This window comes from Acipenser ruthenus, chromosome 4, assembly GCF_902713425.1.
Source record: "Acipenser ruthenus chromosome 4, fAciRut3.2 maternal haplotype, whole genome shotgun sequence".
Taxonomy (NCBI): Eukaryota; Metazoa; Chordata; class Actinopteri; order Acipenseriformes; family Acipenseridae; genus Acipenser; species Acipenser ruthenus.
Window position 1 is genome coordinate 18,789,144 of NC_081192.1, and position 26,870 is coordinate 18,816,013.

The window sequence follows — 26,870 nt, forward strand, 5'->3', positions numbered from 1 at the left end:
ACGGGGGGGGGGGGCACTGGCTTCTGAGGCTACCTTAGTCAGGTTCGTCCTCAGCAGGGGTCTCGCACACCTGCATGTCTGAGGCCTCCTCCCCAGAGGCCACTATGGAGAGCGTATCCTCTTGCGCCAGCTGAGGTGCCTCCTGAACCCCCCTGGGGGAGGGGGGGTATGGCAATTGGGCTGCAATGGGGCCTGGACTGGGGCCTGGGCTGCCGGTGCCTGTTTAGCCAAGAGCTCTAGGACCTGGGCCATCTGGGCCTTGAGGTCCATAATGTCCCTTGCCTGCTTGGAACGCTTCACCTTTCTCGCTTGCGGAGATGGGGAGCGACTGCAGGCGGCCTGCACATCTGGGATGCCTAGCAGGGGGTCCTGGGACAGGTCATGGAGGAGGGCCTCTGGGGCTCCAACAGCTGCCGATGGTCAGGCCATAGAGGACGCGAACCTCGCCTTCGTGGCCCTCTCAAAACGAGCTTCTTTCACCCAGGGCTGGAAAGCCTCACAGATGCTACAGGCCACGTCCCTCTCGAGGGCCAAGGTGGCATGTTGAACACCCAAGCACCGCGCACAGAGGGTATGTTTGTCCTCTTGCGGGATATTGGCATTGCAGGTCGTGCCGGGGTGGAACCCCGACTTGCCTGACATGGGCCTGGTGTTTTGCATGGGCCGTGCACTAAACATCACTTGCACTGCGCTCAAGCACTGGCTAAGTGTGAACGCCGTGCGCTCACCCACTAGTGCTGTACCTAACACTGCGCACCGAATGTCATGCAGCACCGTGAGCTGTTGCGTGAGGTCTGAGGAAGTGGCCAAGCACCGCGCGTTACAAGCGCCGTGCGCACCATGTACCATGCAGCACCGTGCATTCCCACACTAATGTTGTAGCAGTGAGTACCAAGCACCGTGTGTACCGTGCAGTGCTGTGACTGTGCACTGACGCTGAGGCACTGGGCATCGTGAGCCATATGCACTGAGCACTTGTGCACCGAGATACGTAAGTATCAAGGTCTATGCGTGCACCACGGTACCGAAGCACCGGGGGGGCCGCTACGCAAAATGTGCCTACCCTAACCGCGCGGTCACACACACCTGGTTAGCGCCAGGGGGACACAAGGCCGAAGACACGGTGGGCGAGTTGAAGCAGACAGCAAAAACATGGTACAAAGACAGTATTGGGGAGAGCACACTGTTTGTTTACAAGGCCCGACTCACCGAGGTGGGTGGGCCTACGCAGCCGCAGGGTCTACTTGACAGCAGGGATGCGGTAAGGCCTAGCCTCGTGGAGGACAGCGCGGCTGTAAGAGTCACTGAACAGCGGGGATACGGCAAGGCCTAGCCCCATGGAGGAACTGTGTACTCTCAGAAAGAATAGACAACCACTGGCAGATGACTGCACAGGCAGTCGCTTAGACACGACAGATAGATACAAAGAGCGGCCTACCACGCAAGCAAGGAGGCCGCTGAAAGACAGAAAGGCAAAAAGGCTCATTCTTTTTCAAAGTTGTTGATTCCGGGAAAGCGGCTAGCCAGCTTTCAGCACAAATGCAAGGGAAATACAATCGACTTGATTAGCTCTTTTCTATCAATACGCTCAGCTCAACACAGATGTCTTACCGTACCCCTGAGAAGGAAAAAGAGAAATGACTTCCTTTGGACGATAGTTTTATCCCCTCGGTGGGCAGGACCAAGTGCATCATCCCAGGAAGGAGATTATTAGCAGCTCTGGTATAGAGAGCTCAGCAATACCTACCCAATGGGCAGGCATATCCCATACCTAATGTCATTATTATTATTTGTTTACTTAGCAGACACCTTTATCCAAGGCGACTTACAGAGACTAGGGTGTGCGAACTATCCATCAGCTGCAGAGCCACTTACAATTACGTCTCACCCGAACAAGGGAGCACAAGTAGGTTAAGTGATTTGCTCAGGGTCACACAAGGAGTTAGTGGTTGAGGTGGGATTTGAACCCCCCCCCCCCCCCAAAAAAAAAGATTTTATTTTTGTTAATTGAATACAGTATTTTTGCTATGTAATTTAAAAGGTCTCTATATTCGGTAAATTAATCTCATTGCAGTACATTGGACGTCATTATTACCTCCTGCCAGTAGGTGGCGTCGGGGGCTCTTGTAGTACAGAGCAGTAAGGGGAAACTGCACTTGGGACAGTGATATATTGTTGACCTACTCTGTGTAAGCAAAAGCAAATGGCTCTTGAGTGATCGTCTTGTGTAAAAACGAATATTATTTTGCTTTTTCAGGTAAGAGGTCTGTTAATATTGTAAGGTGAGAAGCCAGATATGGTTATAGTGTTCTTATGAGGTTATATTTTGTATTAGTTTGCAAAAGTTCATTTGTATAATAACGTGGCCTACCCACATGTGAGGCAGTATCACTATCAGTATTTTAATGAGTAGCTTAGTGTTAAGACTCGGTAAATAGCGAAATGAATGCTGAAACAGTACTGTGTTTTAATTAGTTTTGTTTTATATGCTAACTAGCTTCACCAGTTAAATTGTTTCTTTTTAATGTAGGGTTATTATATGACGTTTACTGTACTCGGGACAGTGAAATGGCTCCTGAGTGATCGTCCTGTGTAAAAACGAATATTATTTTGCTTTTTCAGATTGTGCAGGAATAAAGACCGTCTGTTGGAGCAAAGTGCTTTTGTTTATTTATTCAAACGTGCAACACAAACTTCAACAAAATACTGACGCATGAAAAGTAGTGCACAATTCAACACGACAAGGTCGCCTGCGCTGGTGCAAAATTGCACCCAGCAATATCCAGCATAATAGTCCAATTGCAAGCACAGGCTCACACGCAGCCAGAGTTCCAGCGGCATACGAAGCGTCAACAGTGGAAAAGGTCGCACGGTCCGTTACAATAACTTTCGAGACCACAAAGCTATTTTCATCAGGTAAAGTGGGAACTGAGGTAAAGAAAGTTAATCTTACAAGTTAGTTGAACCTCATAAAATTATGTATTGAAAGAGAGATGGGCGGGCTTCAGTGAGTTACAGGAAAAGAATTCCAGCTGGGGTTTGTATGTGACGTTTATAAGCTGTCACAGAAACCCGGGATGGAGTTATTTTCCTATAACTCACTGAAGCCCATCTATTATTTTTTTATAATACATATATATTGGTATCTGTAATAATAAAAAGACAATAAACGGGTGCTAAGGTTCAAATTGCAAGTGCATTTAATGAATAATAATAATATAAATATTAAAGAATCTTAAATATAGTTTTTGGTAATTCAGGAACGGTGAGTTAAACTGGGTATATAATGAACTGCAATAACGTATTTTTAAGGAAAAGTTGTTTCAATGGTTTTTTTCCCCCCCATCCTTAGTCGGTGACAGAGTCGAAGATTATTTGTCTCGCTGGCTTGGTTGGTGCTCCCGTTGGTGAAAGGTGATTGTAAATCTTCACAGAAACAGATTAAAAAAAAAAAAGGCTTAGAAATCACGAATCACGTAGGTGTTGTCTAGTGATTAAAAACGAAACATTGTGTTTGAAAATGGTCTCGGGTGTACAGGAGTCAAATATGGGTCAAAGGTCAAGTATAATCTTCTAGAGGGATCTGCCATTTTGACGTCACCTCAGCGAATTATGCCCTTTTTTTGAATGGCTCAGGATGCATATATATATATATATAGAGAGAGAGAGAGAGAGAGCGAGAGAGCACCTTTCTGTTACCAAACACAATAAAATAAACAAATACTTAATTTATGGCATATTTGAATTATGTTAACACACCAGTAGGGTAAATTACTTGTCCTCTAGGAAAATTTGATTAAAAATGAGAAATATTACACAAGAGGTGTATACGACAGGTTGACTGTTCTGCCATTACAATTTTTATGAAATAAACATACATCCGCCTTACATACATACATAGACTGACGCACGAGTGGGGTGGTGTCAGTGTGAGAGCAGAAATCCCGCGAGGTCTCACACAAGCGCGTTGGCTGTAGTTGTGTGAGTTCTCACGAGAACAGCTGCTGCCGTCCGAGTGCGGGCGCTTCATGGCGGTGGCAGTGACTTTGGTAAATAGAAACCAATTGTTTTTTTTATTTTTTTGTACAGGGACTGATGGTCCGATATAATAGGGTATAAGGGTTCGAGGTCTCTAAGCTGCAAGAAAGAGTGGTGGAAAAGAGAGGGTTGAAGAGGCTTAACTGAAAGCGTTTATCCTCCCCACAGTGGGATAAATGTAATACTAGTGTGTATATAATAAACTATATGGCTCTTTGAGCATATATATATAATATATAATGTATGTGTGTGTGTGTGAGAATGAACGGGGAAGGTGTTATGGGCATTTGCGTTGTAAACTAAATACGAACTAGCCACTTAGACATTTTATAAATGTATTTTCTTTCTGGATGGGAATTGAGAGAAATTAGTTTTGTCATATCGACGGTAACTATGGTTATAAAGGTTTGATCTAATGTGGTTTTAAAACGTAATCAGTTCCAAGTGGCTGTTTTTGTTTAATTTAACAACATTAAGGTGTCTTGTGAAGAAGTACCTGTATATTGTAATACACAATTACAGTGTAATGAGAATACATAAATACGTGTATTACTGTAATGTGGAAGCAATCAGTACTACTACTACGACAGGTGCATTAACAGCGTTAAATAAAACCGTCATCCTTATCTAATATTGCACATGCTTAAATGTTATACAGAACATCCTGCAAAGTTTACAAGAAACGTAATAACACTGCAAGAGATTCTTTCTCTAATTGCTTATTTAGATTAGCATTTGCACAGCAGATAGGATGCCCAGTTTAGCCACTTGACTGTGTGGCCCATGTTTTGCAAGGAGATCACTTTACATTCTGCCCCTCTTCTCTACCCAGCTGGTTAAAATAGCTGAAAGCAGCCCTAAATAAATCAACATGTTTCCCATTAAGCCTAAGTATCCTGTGCCAGTAACATAACTTAAAGTGGATTCACTTGTGTTTATGTAAATAACAGATATAAAAAAAAAAAAGTGTTGTGTTTTTTGTTTCCCGAGTAATAATCTGGGTAGAATGTGTTGAAAATCCTGTGTAAACTTTGTAAATGCTTTTGTATCTACCGTAGATGCCAACAGACATTAATGTTGTACATTATTAATGATATGCTTTCAAGATGTTTGCATTTATGTTTAATTTGATGCAGTTTCCATGTCTTAATTTAATCTACAATTTCCTGGTATGAGACCAAATTGACACAAAGAAACATAACACCTTGTGATCAAAATTATTTGACACAAGACTTAAAGACCTGGCACCACCTCCTCAACCTTTTTTTTTTTAAACCACACCTCAAATTGTCATTATTGCAAAATTAAATGAACAATAGAATCGGAACAGTACTTGCCTTATATAAAAAAAAAAAAAGATGTAATGCTATTAATGTGTTTTTGAGTACTGAGACTTTAAAAGTAGACACCACCATCTTTTTACCTTTGACAAATCTCTGTATATGTGCAAAGTCAGTGCCCTTAAAGTAGATTTGTGTTTTTTTTTCATTCTGTCTTTTATACTTTAGAGCATGTTCTCTTGACAACTACTAAATTTCCAAAGCCAATGACAGAACTAATTGGGTTCAAACCTCCTTAAAGGGGCCGTGTGCCACCCAGGAGTCCGTAAAGCAGGTACTGAGGTTTTATTTTGTGTTATAGACTAAGGGGGCATCACTACCAGGTTTTACAACCAGGTATCTAGGCAAATTAACACTGTATGGTAAAATGATAGGCCTACATTTTGTATATCATGGGGAAGCCTTGAAACTACCATAGATAGCTTAATAAAACATGCTTTGTAAGACTTTTCAATTGACTTTTAAGATTTTAAAGTCAGGTTAATTTTAACAGCTGGTAATTACCTACAGATTTGTAGTGCTCAAAATATAATTTATCTGAAACTGTGTTTTTAATCAATTATTTCCCCCTCATTTGCAGATGTTTCGGGCAGATTAGTAAAAATGCTACAGTGTTTAAAAATGACATGGCTGCAACGATGCATCTGACAGGAGCCATATCTATTTTAAACCAATAAATTACTGACACCTCACCCGTAACTCCAAACACTCAGTTGTAACATCTTCAGCAATAACAAAAGAAACAAGGTAACCAAATGACAAATGCAAAATATTATAAATGTATTGTACGCATAAGATATATGCAATTCTGATGTCTCTGGAAAAGTTAGTTGTCTAACAAACTACACACCATGGTAAGTATAGTGTACCTAATGTATCAATTTGCATAACATACCATTATAGAACGTGTGTTTTAGTTTTGGGATCTACAACTTGGACTTGCAAGCCCCCTCCAGCTCACAAAACAGTTAGAGCCACACATGTGTCCCTCAAGAGTAAACTCCCACTCTAGTTTTCATTATTTGTAGGTGTTTTTGGAATGGTATCACATTTCGTATACTTTCTCCCAATACAGTTATACAGAATTGACTACTGATTTGTTTTTGGTGCTTTCTGTCAAACTTGCATGCCTGTGCTTGCAGGGTGGTGAAGCTATGAAGATGGAGAATGGTCAGAGTACAGGTTCAAAGCTTGGCCTGCCACCACTCACCACAGAGCAGCAGGAGGCGCTACAGAAGGTAAGCAAAAAAACTGACCCTTCTACCAGGGGACTCTGAACAGTCCATTTGGACATTACATGCAATACTAAGTAACAGGTGTGACAGTGCTAATTCCTAGCCCTTACATTTATAGGTGGGCTTTTAGAGATTTTTAAAATAATTCTATAAATCTTACCTTGTGCTCATCCATTTACTATGTGCATCTGAAATGTGCAGATTTTAAAGAAACATATTGTAGCAAACCAGTATTTTCATTTTAAAACATAATACTGTATTAAAGAAATCTCTGAAGAGCTACTATGGTTACTGAGTATACGAAATATTAACGTTACCTATTTGGCAGTTCAGTTGTGAGAGTGACAAAAAGCCTGATTATTTAATTGTGAAAAATGAATTTTATATTATGCTGTGCAGTAGAAAAAATCTGATAAATTATTACATATTGTTTGTTAGTTTTATATGTTTTTTATTCATTTCAAAAACAGTACAATAAATGGAGTAAATATTATATATATATATTACAAGTCAGAATTTACCAAATAAGGTGGTTCATTTTATGATTTACCGAAGCATATTTGTAAATGCAGGTATATCATCGAAGAATGTATTTATTCCTGCACATAAATTGTCAATTAACAAAATAATCATAATTTTGTCGAACAATATATTTATTTCTGCATACACATTTTCTGTTAACAAAATAATCATTAGTGACCTTACAGTAATGCACAATTGAGCAATTCAACATGGTACTGAACAATATTGTGATCCACCTATGTAGAACAACCAACATTCTGGTAAATTTGCATATAAAACCATTCACAATGGTGTTGAAGGATATTGTACTCCAAATACGTAGTAGTTTAATGAAAAATAATATTCTGTTAAATGATCATTTAAATCATTTAGGGCCTTTGTTTTTTTTCAACAGAATCACACTTTGGTTATGACACACAAATGCGACAAATACAGGCACTAATAGATATATTTACTTACTTACTGCAGCATGGTAGTATCTTGTATCACTCGGAGTTACACAGGACCCCTGAAGCCTTATAATGCGCGAAAGTGAGACATTCGATCATCAGCCAAAGGCACTTGGTTATTCTTGAGATTTACCAGTAAATGTCCAAAATAAAGCGCTATCAAATTTATTTCGGACATTTACCGCTTTGCTTAGTAAATGTCGACATTTACCAGTAAATCTGAAATTGCATCTGAAAGTACAGTACATTATAGCACTTGTATATGCACTGCAACAAGCTGTTTGTGTGAAGATTTACCAGTACTTTGCTTATAACGCGTTTAACTTGAATTGAAAATAATTCTGCTAAAAATAATGATTTGTTCTCTGTGTTTAGGCGAAGAAGTATGCAATGGAGCAGAGCATTAAGAGTGTTCTGGTGAAGCAGACCATCGCTCACCAGCAGCAACAACTAACTAACCTCCAGGTAGGTGATGAAGAGTATGAAAAGGTTTCAACTGGAAAACAGTACCCTAACAGTAACCACATTTTAATATCCACAAATCCATAAAACCTGTATTCGAAGGCCATGTTTGTTTAGTAAGATTTTGAAATGTATGCAGTGATGCGTTATCCCTCACAATTACACCGCTTTATTCTGTTATGATTTTCAGCATTATCCTGTGACAGACAAAACAAGTGCTTATTTTGTAAGTGATTCCAGGGTTAGATTTTAAAGGATTTTTTATGGCATATCACTTTGTTTATGTACCATTTTTGGGTCTTCCAGTCCTGGGTTTGTCAATTACAGATGATGATTCTCTGTACTTGTTGGTTATGCTTTGGATACCACACCTTGAAAATCGAATGGTGCAAGCTATTTCACACAATGTTTTTCCTTCTTTATGCAAGTCAAGGTTGTTATAATAGTAGAAAACACTAGTGGAGACTGAGTAAATTGCTGATGCTCATAATGAATCAGAGTAGAAAAATGCAACATGTTTAACCCTTTGCGGTCCTATGTCGGACCAGTTCTGACATTACAATTTTCCCTTTCCGGTCCAATCATCATCAAAAAGACGTAAAACACAGGTCTCTAGTTGTTTCTTCTCCGGAAAAAGCAGAGAAAACCATTGGCCGAGTGAGACTGATAGGAGCCGAGAGAAGCCGATATCTGAGCAATACACATAGCCCCGGCATCACAGAGATAACACAGACATAAACAAGATAGCTGCTTCTGCATCCAGCGCTCAAAGAATATGATGGACAATTGCTTTTTGAGATGTTATAGTAATAAAATAATGACTTGGATCGCATTATTGAGGAGTTTGGTGATAAAACGAGTGATCGGGAGATGATTTATTGGTATGCACGACTATGAAGAGGTATCTGAAAAATACAGTAAACAAGGGGTGGGGCGGGGCTGGAGATGCAGTACTGAGTGTCCTGTTGATATGCAGTGCCTTTTAAACCTATTTTACTGTGAAAAAAATACTTTTAAACAGCGCGTCTAAAATAAACTGCGCGAGTGAAAATAAATTGGACCTGACGTGCCTGAGACGCACTGAATAAATGGACCGAAAAGGGTTAAGACTTTTGCACATTAGTATATATGTATGTATGTGTGTGTAATTATATAATATATAGTGCGTGTATATATATATATATATATATATATATATATATATATATATATATATATATATATATATATATATATTATTATATATGTATATATTTATTATATATGTATATATATTTACATATATAATGTGTGTGTATATGTGTGTGTATATATATGTACACTACTGGTCAAAAGATTTAGAACACCTCAATTTTTCCAGTTTTTATTGAAATTTACGCAGTTTAATGTCTCAGTGTACTCTGAAATTAAAGCATAGAATAAATAAACGATTGGAGATAAAAAAGAAATCATGGAATCGTTTTGTTTAACAAAATTTAATCTAAATTTTGGACTCATCAAAGTAGCCACCTTTTGCAGATATAACAGCTGAACACACTCGTGGCATTCTTTCTACAATGGAAATCAAATATTGTTCGGAAAGTTCTTCCCAACACTGTTGCAGAAGTTCCCACAAATGTGTTGCACTTGTAGGTTGCTTTGCTTTCACCCTTCTGTCCAGTTCATCCCAAACCAGCTCGATGGGGGGTTTAAGTCTGGAGACTGTGCTGGCCATTCCATGATTTGAAGCCTACCGTCTTGTTCTTTTCTTCTAAGGTAGTTTTGACATATCCTGGAGGTATGTTTTGGGTCATTATCTTGCTGTAGGATGAACCCCTGACCAACTAGGTGTATACCAGAGGGTATTGCATGGCGCTGCAAAATGCTGTGGTAGCAGTTTTGGTTCAGGGTGCCAGTCACTCTGTGCAAGTCGCCGACTCTGGATCCAGCAAAAGAGCCCCAGACCATCACGCTTCCTCCTCCATGTTTGACAGTTGGTGTCACACACCGAGGAACCATCCTTTCGCCTACTCGACGGCGTACAAAAACCCTGCGTGATAAACCGAAGATTTCAAATTTTGATTCATCGGTCCATAAGACCTCCTTCCAGTCTTCAGTAGTCCACTGGCGGTGCTTCATGGCCCAGGCAAGCCTCTTTTTCTTATTTTGCCATCTTAGCAATGGCTTTCTTACTGCCACTCGACCTGTCAAACCTGCAGCTCGAAGTCTTCTCTTCACAGTTGAAACTGAGACTTGCTTACTTCGACCAGTGTTAAGCTGTGCTTGAAGCTGTTGTTCTGTGAGCCGCCTATCACGCAAGCTGTTGACTCTCAGAAACTTGTCTTCTGATTCTGTTGTGGCTTTGGGTCTGCCAGACCTCTTCCTGTCAGAGTTTCCTCCAGTTTCCAAGTGCCTTTTGATGGTGTAGGAAACTGTACTCACTGACACCTTGGCTTTCTTTGCAATTTCTCTAAAGAAAAGACCTACACTTTTAAGGGTTATAATGGTCTGTCTGTCTTCCTTTGTTAATTGCCTTTTTCTCGCCAATATGAGAGCAATATACTACTTCCTGCAGTACAATACTGTCCAAATAATGCTTAAGAGGGTGTAGTAACACAGTCTGTTCCAACACTGCTTTTATACAGACAGAGGGTTTGTAAGTAATCAATAAAAGTTGGGACACCTGTAGGAATTGTTAGCATCAACTTTCAAGGCTTAATTTACTTCCATTGCTGCAGAACAGCTGTAAGTTGTTAACCCATTACTTGTTCCCTGAAAAAGGCCTTTTTGTATAACTCTGAAATGTACATTATTTTTCAGTTTTTGGTAACCTAAACTTTTTTTTTTTAACCTCTGGCAGTGTACTGCTTACCTTTGTACCATTTCAGGTTATTCACTGGACTTGAACTGCTTAAATTTAAATGAAAACTGTAAAAATGGGGGTGTTCTAAAACTTTTGACCGGTAGTGTATATAGATATATATATATATATATTATTACACACATACATATATACACACATTATATATGTAAATATATATACACACACTATATATATGTATGTGTGTGTGTGTGTGTGTGTGTGTGTGTGTGTGTGTGTGTATATATATGTGTATATATAATATATATATATATATATATATATATATATATATATATATATATATATATAAAATTAGTATGTATGTGTATGTGTGACAGGGTAGAGGCCCTGCACACTAGGGAATGTATTTTATGGCTGCATTGCAAAACCACAAAGATCAGAATCAATAATTTAATTCGAACCACCTGCTGATAATAAAGGCAGGTGTATAAAAGCAGGTCAATGTCTTTGTTAGCTGTCTGTCTTGAGGCTAAGGCCCTGTCCACACTGTGCCTTTAAACCGGCTTAAAAGTATTAAATACAGTTAGCGTGTACACTACGCAGCGTTTAACCCTTTGCTGTCCATTTATTCAGCACGTCTGACCCGTCCGGTCCAATTTATTTTCACACACGCATTTTTTTTTTAGACGCGCTGTTTTAAAGGTATTTTGTTTTCACAGTAAAACAGGTTTAAAAGGCACTGCATATCAACAGGACACTCAGTACTGCATTTCCAGCCCCGCCCCACCCTTTGTTTGCTGTATTTTTCACATACCCCTTCATAGTCGTGCATACCGATAAATCATCTCCTGATTACTCGTTTTATCACCAAACTCCTCAATAATGCAATCCAAGTCCTTATTTTATTACTATAACATCTCAAAAAGCTCTGCAAATGTCTGTGATATTCTTTGAGTGCTGGATGCAGAAGCAGCTATCTTGTTTGTTTATTTTTTTAGACAGCGCGTCTAAAATTAACTGCGCGTGTGAAAATAAATTGGACCTGACGCGCCTGACACGCACTTAATAAACGGACTGCAAAGGGTTAATACTGTACTTGAGCCCACCTTGGTAGTCTCGAGTCCGGTTCTAAATTAGATTGTACCAGGTAGTGCAGTTTGTCAGAAGTGTGGACGCTGTAATACCAAACTACATTTTTTGTGTATCCTCCAATATCCCAAAATGCTTTCTGATGTGTTTTGGCGCATGGACATTACATATACAGTACTCAGAACAGGCGCCTGAAGGAGTTGAACGACTATCAATACTGCTGCACCGTATACAATTGCTGATGCTTGTTGTAAAATGGTGGAACATTGAACATTCAAAAAAAATATTTCACACAAACATACTACAATAAACTCTTGTAACAATTGTAAGTCGCCCTGGATAAGGGCGTCTGCTAAGAAATAAATAATAATAATAATAATAATAAAGACTACAAAGAAACAGTAGTAATGTGCATCAAACTGTTTCCCCTCATCGCGCTACAGTGAACCCTGCTGGCCAAGCACCCAGTGAGCTCAAAGGCGGACATCTGTAGGGCCGGTCTTTGGCCCCCAAAGGTCGGTAACTCGCTGACATCCGCTCTCGAGTTCCTGGGTGAAAAAGGAAGCTGGCTTGGTCGTGGGATCAGAGGACGCCCATTGAACCTTCAGGTCTCCTGAGCCTTGTGGGGAATTGCTGTGGTGAGGGGAAAAGCAACTGGGCATTCCAAATTGGGAGAAAATTGGTGGTGGATAATAATTGGACACTAAATTAATTTTTTTATATATATATATATATTTTTTAAACCATGTTTTTGGTGTGTGTTGTGCATGTATACCTAGAGTGCTAATGTTTTCTTTTAAGATTATTGAGAGTTCTGTGAATAATTACAAACTGGGGAGGGTAGGGTGCTCTGCAGTGCCAATAGTATGCATTGGCTGTGGGTATGGGAATTGGTTTGACGTTCTGTTTGTGTGTGTCTCTAATTGATGGAGACTGAATCCTTTACTTTATTGTCTTTCAGATGGCAGCAGCGACAATGGGCTTTGGAGATCCCCTCTCACCTTTACAATCGGTCAATAGAAATATTAAACTTATTTTTTTCTGTGTGCATTCCTGTTAAAGGAACTCTAACCTTTTAGTGTAGGTCACCACATTAAAATGTATATGGAACAAAAAAAGCATTTATTTTTTAAAGCAGATATGGCATAGTTATTCAAGCAGGATGATGTTTATGTACACACAAGTAAATCTTAAAGTAAACCCATTTTGCCAGGTTGACCCCCCCCCCCCCCCCCCCCCCCTCCTTAAACTGCTACACCAATAAGATCCCTCATGCACCCCATTACAACATTTAAATGGCTATTTGCAGCTGAGTAACTCACTCATTTTAACTAGGTATGTGCAGAACATATATATTCTTTCTCCTTTAGGTTCTTGTCAGTTAGTTTAATAGGGTACATTTTTTCTGTACAAAAGATCTAAGACGACCACTAGATGACACTGTCTACAAAGTTAAAAATCACATTGAGGATTATTTCTTTTTAATGGTTAATTCTTCATCTGGGAGGCAGAAGGTGTTCACTCCTGTGCAGAGAATATAGGCTTAACACTTTTGGAATCCTAGGCACAAGCCATTATTACAGATATTTTGCACATCCTTGTCTGTGACAGTGGGTTGAGTTGTCCTTTGGATGGAAAAGGAGGAAACGGTTAAGCAAATCAAAACTAGAATGGACAAGCTGCTCAAATTTCCACCAGCCAACAAACATCTTGGAACTAAATGTTTTTTGTTGGGTTGGAAAGAATCAATGCTGTCTACTTTATAAATATGTGAGGGATGTGCAGTGTTTTAAAGAGGGCCAGCAGTCCCTTTTTAAACACAAACCAATTAACAAATAATTAAAGGGAGTGGGACCCTTTATTTTGGCAGTACAGATGGATTTGTTTTTGTTTTAAGATAGTAGTTTTGTGGCAAAGAAGGACTGTAGGTCAGTTTCAAGAGACAGATACAAATAAGGGTTAGCAGTTTCACAACTAAACCTAACTATAGAAGATTTGCAAGATTTGTCTACCCAGTAAACGTCCGTGTTGTATTGCCTTGTTACAGATGGCAGCCCAGCGGCAGCGTGCGCTAGCCATCATGTGTCGAGTTTACGTGGGCTCAATTTACTATGAACTGGGGGAGGATACTATACGTCAAGCTTTCGCTCCCTTTGGACCTATCAAAAGCATTGATATGTCCTGGGACTCTGTCACCATGAAACACAAGGTGAGAGCTATTTCTTTTTTGTGGGGAATTGAATAGCTGTTACTCGGGTCTTTCAGGATTATGTCTGGGCCCTGTGTTGCAATGAATGGGTGTTGATTTAGGAACATAGAACCTAGTAAGGACAAATACCTGGATTGGAATTACCCTTGATGACGGCAATTGAGTGGCACTAAAAAAGTGGGACTTTTTTCCCTGATTGATTTAATGTAGAATAGAAACCCCTAGAGCTTAATTGGGTTGTGGTCCTTACAGGTGTAACTTTCCTTTTTTGGGGGGAGGGTTAGATGTCAAGGATGTTTTTCGTAAGGAAAGATTTTAAATTACTGTTTTTGCAGGGATTTGCCTTTGTGGAGTATGAAGTGCCAGAGGCAGCACAGCTTGCCCTGGAACAGATGAACTCGGTCATGCTGGGAGGCAGAAACATCAAGGTGAGGAGTCTCAACAGGTGGCAGTAATCCTTTCTCACCCTTATTGATGACGGACGTCAGTAAGTAGTGACCTACAAATCACACTGCTGTTCAGGTGCATTTAAAGTATATTTTTAGAAGTCCACAAGTATTGATTTATTTTTTTTGTAGGTGGGCAGACCAAGTAATATTGGTCAGGCTCAACCCATTATTGACCAGCTAGCAGAAGAGGCACGGTCCTTTAACCGTATCTATGTAGCATCAGTACATCCAGACCTGTCTGATGAGGACATCAAGAGTGTCTTTGAGGCTTTTGGGAAAATCAAATCCTGCACGCTAGCCAGAGACCCCACTACGGGCAAACACAAAGGTTACGGCTTTATTGGTAAGTGTCGGCATCCAATAGTAACCAAAATACAATGATTAATAAACAACTACCAGTACTTGGATTCGTAAAGTTGAGTCCCTGATGAGAAAAGTTTGATAGAGCGTAGTTGTTAGTGTCTAGTCCTGGAAGTTATCACCATTTGTCACCAGTGCTGGGTAATAGAGGGAGAAGCTGTCCTTCTGAACATCCCTCAGTTTTGATCATTTCAAGCTATAGAAAAAACTCTATTTTGCTGTGGTCAGTTTTGCATCCCTTAATCTCCTTTTAAGTTTGCAAAAAATATATATTTTTAGTAGGGCTGGGACAATGCATCGATCCACTGATGCATCGAATCGTTGGAATAACCATCGATGGATAAAATAACCATCGATGGTTGAAAAAAAAAAAAAAACGCATTTATCAGTTCATTAATAGGACTGTTTTTTTTTTTTTATTAGGACCGGCAAAATTTAAATCTACACTCTTATTCCTTGCCTTTCCTTTGGTTCCTTTAAATAATAAAAAAAAAACTCCCCCACCCACTACACAGCACATACGTTTTCAGAGTAAGCGTGACAAAAAAAAAACAAAACACCTATACACGTTAGGAAGTTTTTTTTACAAAGGAACAAAATGGAAAGGTAAAATGCGCTGTTAGTGGAGTTTTAATGAGCTTCTGTGGCAATACCACCAACCTGCGGCATCATTTAGTAAGACAGCACCCAATAAAATACGACAACGGGAAAACAAGTAAAAAACTAAAGGAAGCAACTCCTTCAGTGACAGCTTATTTTGGAAAGAAAGTTGATCCAAAAAGCGTCAGAGCACAAGAAATAACAGGCCTGATAGTGGATGTTGTCACACAAGATATCAGTTAGTATAGTAGAGGGAGCTGCGTTTAAAAATCTGATTGCGACTCTTGCTCCAGGCTATGAAATGCCCTGTCGAAATCTCCAAATTCATTACTCTGGATCACAAACGTGCAAAGGAAAAGCTTTGACAGGATTTAAGTCAGGAGTGTAATTCAGTGTTCATCACTACCGATGTATGGACAAGCATGACACAAGAAGCATTTTTAACAGTCACCTGCCATTACATAAGCAAAACTGGGAACTCGAGTCAAACGTATTAGCGACACGAAAATTACACGAGAGACACACAGCTGTGAATTTAGCAGAAGTGATCAGTCAGAGTTTGAAGTGGCTACAAAAGTAATAGCTTGTGTTCATGATAACGCAGCCAACGTGTGCAGAGCAATGTCTTTGCTTTCTGCAAGCGAGCGTGCTGTGTTACTTTTTGGTAGTGTGGTAAGTGTGAGCTGTGCAGGGCACAATATAAATCTCTGCATTCAGAAAATCGGGGAGGATGTACGACAAGTCCATACGTTGGTGGCAGCAGCAAGGAGACTGGTTGCACATTTTAAAAAGAGTGAGTTGGCAACAAGCGCTTTAAATAGGAAACAAATAGAAATGCTGAACACAGAAAAAGCACCACTCAAGTTAATTCAGGATGTACAAACAAGGTGGAACACGGTTTATTGTATGTTTAAACGCCTTCTTGAATTAAAATGGCCACTTATTGCTGTTTTGTCCAACCCAGTTTGACCAAAACGTCTGACGCAGCTACTTTAGATCTCACGACTGAGCAGTGGAAGCTAATGGCTGAGATACTACCTCTACTACAGCCATTCGAACTGGCTACAGTACTTTTGAGTACAGAGAAACATTACGGCTAGTTCTTTGTACCCACTTGCAACAGGGATAAAACACAGACTGTCTGAAGTTCCTGATGAAGAGGAGACACCATCTTCAAGTTCAACTGATTTGCTAATTCCAGTTACACTGAGTTTGAGAGATAAGCTAGTGCATAATTTGTCTCACCGATTTTGTTTACATCAACTGAATGGCCCAAGTAATGAGGTTATGCTGTGTTTTGTGTCGTTTCTTGACCCCACGATTTTGCCATCTGGATTTCCTATCCGAACAGGCCAAAGTCCGTGTGTCTGAAGCACTGTCTTCCAAACTAGTGAGGCTGGTGGAGGACAACCTTGAAAATGACGGAAGTCGTGCCTGTACAAGTGAGTGCAGCACAGAGGACTTGCCTGTTAAAGAAAACGAAGACTGAACAAGTAATGGAAATGTTATTTCGTGGACGGCAACAAACACACACTACTTCCAAGGAAACCTTAATCCAACAAGAGAGGACGATTTATGCTTCTGAAACTCCATTAAACATCAGTGAAGATCCCCTGATTTGGTGGAAAACTCCATTCTATGAAACCGGAGAATGTGGATGCCATAATATTTCTGAGTAAAAACAGAAAATAAGCTCTGGAGAGATCACAGACTTTGTTACGTTGGCCTTGTAAATAGTTATTCTTGTGTTCCCCGTTGGAGTTTTTCTTTTCCTCTAATCCAGTTGCTGGTAATATTTTTAATGTTTTATTAACTTTTTGTGGGGAACCTCACCGACAGTGTGACTAGACATAAATAATTAGAAATGTTTAGTTTTAAGTTCAACTGGAGAAATGTTTACTTATTATTTACACGTTATGAAAAAATGATGCATTGGGTCTTTATGAAAACGATGCATCGATAGTAAAAAGCCACTATCGTCCCAGCCCTAATTTTTTGATAACACTTAATGTTGAGATTTCTTTTGTACTGACTGATACAATTTTATATTTTTTCTGTTGCAGAATATGAAAAGGCTCAGTCTGCTCAGGATGCTGTTTCCTCGATGAACCTCTTTGACTTGGGTGGTCAGTTTCTTCGTGTCGGTAAAGCGGTCACACCTCCCATGCCGCTGTTAACTCCTGCCACCCCCGGGGGCTTACCGCCCGCTGCAGCAGTGGCAGCAGCAGCAGCCACAGCCAAGATCACAGCACAGGTATGGAGCCTCGTGCCTGTGCGTCATTAAAATGTGGTTGCAATTTATGCGTTTTTGGAAACAATGGATATAGAGTTGATGAGGAGACTTTAATTATGTCATTTATTTATTTATTTATTTATTTATTTATTTATTTATTTTTTTAAATTCATGCAAAATTGAAGTAAAAGTAAATACATATCAACTAGTTAACATACAGGTGGCATTTCCCTGTAAGAGGATCTTGCAAATTGGCCGACACTTCTACAGCTATAGCCAAAAGTTTTGCATCGCCTAAAATTTTAGGATTGAAACAAAAAAAAACAAAACTATATGAACATAATTTCGATCTTATTTAACGTTGTATAGTCAAAGAAACTACAAAATGATGTTGCAAAAGCCATAATAGTAGTACTGTGTTTCCTGTTAGATTTTGAAAGTAATATTGTTCCATTTTTTTTGTCAGTTTAAGAATATGGAAAACTACAAAGCAGTATATAATTCAATATGTTAACTTAACATTATTCAGAAGGTTTCATTAGACTTTGTGAAGCAAAATTAGTTAATTCTATAGGGTGATGCAAAACCTTTGGCCATAGCTGTACAGTTGCTAATATTTCAAACTATTTTAGTTTAGAGCATCATATTTTTTGCCATGTTTCCAGATGAGTGTTTATATATATATATATATATATATATATATATATATATATATATATACACACAGTGCCTTGCAAAAGTATTCAGACCCCTGACCAATTCTCTCATATTACTGAATTACAAATGGTACATTGAAATTTCGTTCTGTTTGATATTTTATTTTAAAACACTAAAACTCAAAATCAATTATTGTAAGGTGACATTGGTTTTATGTTGGGAAATATTTTTAAGAAAAATAAAAAACTGAAATATCTTGCTTGCATAAGTATTCAACCCCCACACATTAATATTTGGTAGAGCCACCTTTCGCTGCAATAACAGCTTTAAGTCTTTTGGAGTAAGTATGTACCAGCTTTGCACACAGTGTCGGAGTGATTTTGGCCCATTCTTCTTGGCAGATTTGCTCCAGGTTGTTCAGGTTGGTTGGACGACGCTTGTGGACCGCAATTTTCAAATAGTGCCACAGATTCTCAATGGGGTTGAGATCAGGACTTTGACTGGGCCACTGTAGGACATTCACCTTTTTGTTCTTGAGCCACTCCAATGTTGCTTTGGCCTTGTGCTTGGGATCATTGTCCTGCTGAAAGGTGAATTTCCTCCCAAGCTTCAGTTTTTTAGCGGACTGAAGCAGGTTCTCTTGCAGTATTTCCCTGTATTTTGCTCCATCCATTCTTCCTTCAATTTTAACAAGATGCCCAGTCCCTGCTGATGAGAAGCATCCCCACAGCATGTTGCTGCCACCACCATACTTCACTGTAGGGATGGTGTGTCTTGAGGCATGGGCAGTGTTAGGTTTGCGCCACACATAGCGCTTTGAGTTTTGGCCAAAAAGCTCTATCTTGGTCTCATCTGACCACAAAACCTTTTCCCACATCGCAGCTGGGTCACTCTCATGCTTTCTGGCAAACTCCAGACGTGCTTTCAGGTGGTACTTTTTGAGTAACGGCTTCTTTCTTGCCACCCTCCCATACAGGCCAGTGTTATGCAGAGCTCTTGATATGGTTGACTGGTGCACCATTACTCCACTCCCAGCCACTGAACTCTGTACCTCCTTTAAAGTGATTGTTGGCCTCTCTGTGGCTTCTCTCACAAGTCTCCTTCTTGTTTGAGCACTGAGTTTTGAGGGACGGCCTTTTTTTGGCAGTGCCTGGGTTGTGTGATGCAGCTTCCACTTCCTGATTATTGATCCAACTGTGCTCACTGGGATATCCAAAGACTTGGATATAATTTTGTACCCTTTCCCTAATCTATGCATTTGTATTACTTTATCTCTAACTTCTGCAGAATGCTCTTTGGTCTTCATTTTCCTTTAGATTCACAGCCTGACCAATGATCCTTCAACAGTGGGGTTTTGATCCAGAAAATGTGACAGCAACTTTAATGGTTCACAGGTGGAGGCCAATGGTAAGGTAATTGTGTCCTCGTTAGGGCAATTTCTTTCATCGGTGTAAACTGGGAGCTTCCACAGCACAGTTTTTTATTTTTCTTAAAAATATTTCCCAACATAAAACCAATGTCACCTTACAATAATTGATTTTGAGTTTCAGTGTTTTAAAATAAAATATCAAACAGAACGAAATTTCAATGTACCATTTGTAATTCAGGAATATGAGAGAATTGGTGAGGGGTCTGAATACTTTTGCAAGGCACTGTGTGTGTGTGTGTGTGTGTGTGTGTGTATATATATATATATATATATATATATATATATATATATATATATATATATATATATATATATATATATACATATATATATATAAATATTATATAAATTATATATATAATTATACCTATGGCTTCGAGATATTGGCTTCATACTTAGCTCTATATTATGCAATTCTCTCTGTCAGGTTCGATCATGGATATCATACAAGAAAAATATACCTTTTCGTGGCAGTCATTTTGTAAAGCTGTCACTTCATTGTCAGAGCCACGTAACTTAAACTATTTCAGTTGGTAACTTCATTTTAGTAGGTTTCTATTAACACTCCAAGCGGAATGTGTTGGTTAACATGACAGTGACCTCTGACCGTAGGTGCCGAGTTTGTAACATTTTTGGTGGTGGTCAACGGTCAGATTCCCCTGAGGTAAATTAAATCTCTTTTTTAAAAGCCTTATTTTTAAACAACAAATTGTTGTATTTTCCATATTCCATGTAGATTTGTAATTTTATTCCATTTATACCACAACAAATGTTTATTAAGAAGATAGATACCGATAATAGATAGTGCAGGTAAGCTATTGTAAAGTACTAGAACAAGACATAGGGCTTATATTTTACCTGTTTTATAATTTATAGATGTTAAAAATTAACCAATATTGTTTACTTTGTATTTATGACAAAAATGAACAGGTACTGTTTACTTGTTGCATTTACTTCAGAAAATGAATACAAAGAACAACTTAGTGTTATATTGTGTGCTTGACATCAATTTATACATTTATTTTACAACATAGTGTAGGTTTTCTGCTGGAGTAACGTTGTGGGAAAGAGTAACTGAATTCACAGAAGCCCAGACTTTTCTGAAAGCCTCTGTTTATTTTCAATAACATACTTCATTACCCCATCCTCACAATTGGGTACACAAGCCACAGATAGTCAATATATACATAGTATTGTAAGAGTTCACCATCATGTATTTAGTACCATTGCTTTTTATAATCTTCTGATATCCCTGCACAACTGTTAACCGCCTTGCCCTACTTGTTCAATTATACACGCACACCCACAATGCATCTCCTCTGTTGGGAGGTGGAGTTTGACGTCAAGCCCCAAGTTGTAGAGCTAGGATTAAGGGATGATTACATATTCCCTCTGGTTATTATAAGGGCTGTCCTTAAACTCATCTATACCACAAACAATGGCAATATTGATATTATACCTAGTGTGAATGTCACATCATTTCCTACAATGGACAGTTAGAGACCATGTGCATTCATTACAGTAGTCACACAAAAATAACATTTTTGCATTTGTACTAGTAAAAACACTTATGTAGAAAAAAAATATATATATATAATGTGTGTGGCAGTGCTCAGGAATGATAGACACAAAACAGTTCACGGTGAAAAAGTAGCGCTTTAGTTGCTGACAAATAATAATGCCTGGCTCTACACAACCATGTGTATCGCTCAGGCAAACCACAGTGTTCAGTCCCGAAATAATAATAATACACTAAACAAGACACACACAAACACAACACGGTCACAAGTGCAGAGTGAGTGCTCTTAGTTTAAAGTGGTGATTTACAGCTTATTCGTGTACAATGGTGAAGTGTAGTCTGGGTTTAATTGCTGGCAGTTTAGCTACAACTATAAAGATAAGCACAGACAGTTTGCAACAAACAAAACACTTCACACTCACGGTAATTACATCCGTTTCCCAAACTGGTCCTTTCAGTAACCACATCAAAGGAACAGATTACATCGTCACATCCCCAGTATACCTCCAGTCACGCCCCCTGTGATGGCTAGTTCAATCATGTCTCCTCCAATCCATGACACATCGCGTACCGCTTTAGGGCGCTGACTTCTAGCATTGTTACTCCGTCCCCTTCCTGGATGGCTGGCTTCCGACTGACCCTGGAATGAACTGCCAGACCAACCAGTACAGGGCACACTGTTCCTGTTGCACAGCGCCGTCATAGGTCGGGAAGGAGATTGTTGACTAGGATTCATTCGCTTGCTGTGACATTAACTTGTATAGCCACTTGCTGTCAAACATTGCGTATTATAACTTCTACCTATACTGTAATGTAGAAAATGTGCCTATGCAATGTCAACTTACGTTAAATTCTAATTTTAAGCACACACTGCTTAAAAATGCAGCACAACTTGGGGCTTCAGAGTGTTGCATCCAGCACAAGCACTCGCGTAGAGTGCAGGATGCGCCCAGTAGCCTGGACGTCGTCGGTACGAGTCCAGGCTATTCCTTTGCTGACCAAGGATGCGAGTTCCCCGGGGGCGGCGCCTAGGTGGGGAGGGTCTAGGTCGACCAGTGTGTCCTCGGCTCACCGCACACCAGCGACCCCTGTAGACTGGGCGCCTTTGGGTTTGCCTGTAAGCTGCCCAGAGCTGCGTTGTCCTCTGACGCTGTAGCTCTGGTTGGCTGCATGGTGAGTCTGCAGTGTGAAAAAAAACGGTTGGCTGACGGCACACGCTTCGGAGGACAGCATGTGCTCGTCTTTGCTGCTTCCGAGTCAGCACGGGGGTGGTAGTGGTGAGCTGAGCTAAACAGAAATAATTGGACACTATTAAATTGGGGAGTAAACAACAAAAAAACTAATTGGCGACTACTAAATTTAAATAAATAAATAAAAATAAAATGCAGCACAACTTAAATTGTTCACTTAACCAAAAGAATGTCATAAAAATATAACATTTCTGGTTACAAAATGCAGTCTAACTTGAATTTGTTACTTAACAGAAGATTAAGCAAGATCAACAAAAATTACAAAACTTTATTTTAAAGTACCGGTACATTGTGTATTATTATTATTATTATTATTATTATTATTATTATTATTAATAAACCATCAATGTTATTTAGGCTTCAACCTAAAAAATAAAAAATCATCAGAATAATATTCTACTCCCAGTTCATTGTTGGATTTAATGTAGCATCAAGTCTGTTCTGCTGCACACAACTCCCCTATCCTATTGTTGTCTTAAGATGTTAAAAAAAAAAAAAATCAAATCCAGGGGGCTCCCAAGTGGTGCATCTGGTAAAATGCACTCCACGTGGAGTGCAGGATGCGCACTATAGCCTGGAGGTCTCCAGTTTGAGTCCAGGCTATTCCACTGCTGGAGTTCCCAGGGGGCGGCGCACAATTGGCCGAACGCCCACCCAGGGCGGGAGGGCTTAGGTCGGCCAGGGTGTCCTCGGCTCACCGCACACCAGTGACCCCTGTAGACTGGCCGGGCGCCTGTGGGCCTGCCTATAAGTTGCCCAGAGCTGCATGGTCCTCCGACACTGTAGCTCTGAGGTGGCTGCATGGCGGGCCTGCAGAGTGAAAAGAAGCTGATGGCTGACGACACATGTTTCGGAGGGCGTGTGTGTCTGTCTTCGTTTCTCCCGAGTCAGCGCGGGGGTGGCAGCGGCAAGCCAGGTTGAAATAAACAATAATTGGGCTTAATAAATTGGGGAGAAAAAAAATAAGAAATAATTAACAAAAAAAAAAAAATTCCACACACTGCTCTTTTGAGACATTTACTGCAAGTTGATAGGCTACCGATTATCAGTGCACCGCTAACAAAAACATATGCTATGCTTCTTATGCTAGGCTCCTAACGGGTTCCAAGTAAACTGTGAAAGTTCTTTGTGTTGCTGCTCTGATCGCTGGTTGTGAACAGACAAACACCATGCGTTTAAATTAAACTTTAATCTTTAATTTTTGAGTCTCGGGAAATTCAAGTTACTTGCAGTCCTATCACGTATAAACAATAACTCAGATAGTAGTTTATAATAGCAGCATGACAGAAGAACTCAAAATACAATAATATTGTACACAGTAATGAATCTCAATTACCGTAAGTAAAACATCATAAAATCAATGAATAACAAAAATATGCATAAATTACATTATAATGATGGACAGCATATACACAGCTGAAGTAAGACTTTGTCATGTTTTGTAATTTGGGTTATAAATTAAATTGCTTCCCAAACTATAAGGATATTTGAAAAGAAACATTTTTATAAACACTACCATTTCATAGCCTATTGTTGTTGTGTATTTCATATGGACAGGACATTGTGCACACAGCTGAACTTTTACACCAAAACAATTAAGCCAGCAAATCACGAAAAACACAATTGGTGCATAATCAAGCATTTATACCAGTCAACTTAATTATACATTCATGTTTATACAAAGATAGAAGTAATTCTTGATTAGTGCGTGGACGACTTATTGCTTAAAGAAAGAGCAGAAACATTTTGGCGCTTTTTAGTTCGCAGAATGAAGTCGTTAAGGAGATTTTTCTATTTCATCGGTAAGGTTCATTTGAACATGCAGAACTGCCAGTGATTCAGTTGTTTTTGGCTCATAGTTGTCCAGAAAAAAATGACTTGTTTAAAAGCCATAGTAATAAAAATTCACATTTCTAGTTTCATCTCCATTTAGTCAACACTTGCGTGTGAATGCAAGTACTGACATTTATCGCTTCCCTGTTTTTGTTTGTAATGAAAGGCCAGAAAAAAGCTGGAATTCCTTTGCCCATACTTCTTACTCTTTTTGTGTTTCAGGAAGCAGTAGCTGGAGCTTCAGTCCTAGGTGCACTCACAACGACCACAGCACTGACGTTGGGGCAGCCACTAGGGTCTCTTCCACTGGCAGTAATGGCAGCACAAGCACCCGGTGTCATCACAGGTATAGAGAGGAATTCACTGGTCAGTAGTTTGTGATTGGCGTCGATCTTGTGGCCATGTGACCGTTTTCACTCAACTTTGTATCTAAAGATTGTGAAGGGATTGTACTCATTCCAACCGTGTGTAAAGGTATACAATGTGTATCAGCTAGTGGTGTGGTTATTTATTATCACAGTAATTTCCAGCACCCTCCGTAGTAAGTTGTATAGGTATAATGGCTTCTTTTTTGCCCTGCAGGTGTGACCCCGGCCCGGCTGCCCATCCCAATTACTATCCCACAGGTTGGGTTAGTGAACCCAGTCCTGGCTTCCCTGCCAACGCTAATAGCCGCTGTGGAGGCCAAGAAAGAGGATGAGATGGGAGCAGACGGGGAGCGAACAGAAATGCTGAGCGAACAGGAACATATGAGCATCTCGGGCAGTAGTGCCAGACACATGGTCATGCAGAAACTGATGAGGAAACAGGAGGTGAGTGCAATAATACATCTCTGTACACGGCATGACCAGTTCCTCTGCCTAGTACAGCCTTCCCAACAATCTGAGGTTACACTTTGTGGTAAAACTCAGTTTCAGTCCTTTTACTATGTAGTATTACTAAAATACATTTACAATTATTCGTTTATCTCAATATCTTATAGTTAAAACTTTGTCAAAGAATGTTACAAGTTTCTTTTCAGCATTACTAAAATTGTACAAGTAAAATTGTACAAGTTAATTTTTTTTACCGGATTTCATGTTGGAATCTTACCTTGAATTCATTTAAATCCAATTACATAATAATTGCACTGTTCCAAATGTAGCTGTCTGTTTAATTTAGGTTTAAACATACATTCTTTTCCACACATGTTACACAAACAGATGATATATTTTTTAAAAATAATAGATTATGATCGAGATAAAGCTGATAGGGAGATTTTTAGATGCTTAAATTATGAAGTACACTATTGTCTTTAAAACAAACCTAGTTGACTGTCAGTCAACCTACACTTTGTCTGTTCAAGTGAAAATTATATAGTAATATATGTTGTCACAAACTTTTGGGAGTATTTTTATAAGAATCTTTCCATAAATAATGGTAGAACCATAACCTACAAAAATGAACCACCCCTCCTTGTACGTGTGTTTCTGCGCAGTCGACGGTGATGGTGCTTCGGAACATGGTTGGTCCCGAGGACATTGATGATGACCTTGAGGGCGAGGTGACGGAGGAGTGTGGGAAGTTTGGGGCAGTGAACCGCGTGATCATCTACCAGGAGAAGCAGGGGGAGGAGGAGGACGCCGAGGTGATCGTCAAGATATTTGTAGAGTTCTCAACGGCAACCGAGATGGACAAAGGCATCGAGGCGCTGAATGGGCGCTGGTTTGGAGGCAGGAAAGTCATCGCTGAGGTGTACGACGAGGAGCGCTTCAACAACAGCGACCTGTCTGCTTAAATATTCTCGCTCTCACACTCGCACCCTGCCACAGTTACTGTCCTTTTTTGCTTTTAATAATTTTTTATATTATTATTATTATAATAATAATAATAATAATAATAATAATTACTGTTCATATGCTCTTGGGGATGAAAAGATACAAATATGATGGCAGCTTCTCCTGGATTGATAGACTGTCTGTTTTTGTTATTTGTTTTAATTTTGTCTTTGTTCCATATTGTGAAGGACTGGATATATTAATGAGATGTGTGTTTCTTTTTTTATATCTGAATTACATAGTAAATTGTCATTACCAAGAGGATATAACTCTGTCCATCTTTTCAAAAAAATAAAAATAAAGAACAGTAGGGTAGCTCATTTGAAATGTTCCACTTTGCTTTTGAGCTGTAAGTCGCAATTCATAGAATGGTTAAATCTTATAGTATGAAACCTTTGCTGTTAGTAAACGTTGCACTTTTATTGAATATGTTGCAGGATCATTGAATTCACCCATAGCATTAGGGCATGTCTAGGTTATACACTGTATGGGTATTCACTGATAATTGTTTATTTTTATACCCTGTGAATATTTTTTCAACAAAGTAAAATAAGGATTTTAAATAGGTGTAACCCT

General features: G+C 39.4%; 1 protein-coding gene across 15 annotated transcripts; it reads left to right on the forward strand.

The window, feature by feature from the left end:
- The first annotated feature begins 2,168 nt into the window (after window positions 1–2,168).
- On the forward strand, window positions 2,169–26,721 carry LOC117399435 (poly(U)-binding-splicing factor PUF60). 15 transcript variants are annotated; one of them, XM_059022120.1, is made up of 15 exons: window positions 2,169–2,257; window positions 2,623–2,916; window positions 3,353–3,414; window positions 5,547–5,652; window positions 5,959–6,125; window positions 6,521–6,616; window positions 7,960–8,049; window positions 12,900–12,950; window positions 13,986–14,147; window positions 14,483–14,575; window positions 14,726–14,939; window positions 17,620–17,810; window positions 24,700–24,823; window positions 25,060–25,289; window positions 25,955–26,721. In XM_059022120.1, the coding sequence occupies exons 6-15, from the start codon at window positions 6,533–6,535 to the stop codon at window positions 26,252–26,254; spliced, it is 1,539 nt and encodes a 512-aa protein (XP_058878103.1). In that variant the 5' UTR covers window positions 2,169–2,257; window positions 2,623–2,916; window positions 3,353–3,414; window positions 5,547–5,652; window positions 5,959–6,125; window positions 6,521–6,532; the 3' UTR covers window positions 26,255–26,721. The 15 variants fall into 15 exon arrangements, with proteins under 15 accessions (XP_058878103.1, XP_058878102.1, XP_033854470.1 ...); XM_059022119.1 differs by lacking the exon at window positions 3,353–3,414 and having other exon boundaries at window positions 2,623–2,933; XM_033998579.3 differs by lacking the exon at window positions 3,353–3,414.
- The last annotated feature ends 149 nt before the right edge of the window (window positions 26,722–26,870 follow it).

Coding starts and splice junctions, on each gene's coding strand:
- LOC117399435 (XM_033998576.3), top strand. CDS start 4,029: ATGGCGGTGGCAGTGACTTTG. Junction 12,951..13,985: donor CCCTCTCACCTTTACAATCG/GTCAATAGAAAT, acceptor GCCTTGTTACAG/ATGGCAGCCCAGCGGCAGCG. Junction 14,576..14,725: donor TGGGAGGCAGAAACATCAAG/GTGAGGAGTCTC, acceptor TTTTTTTTGTAG/GTGGGCAGACCAAGTAATAT.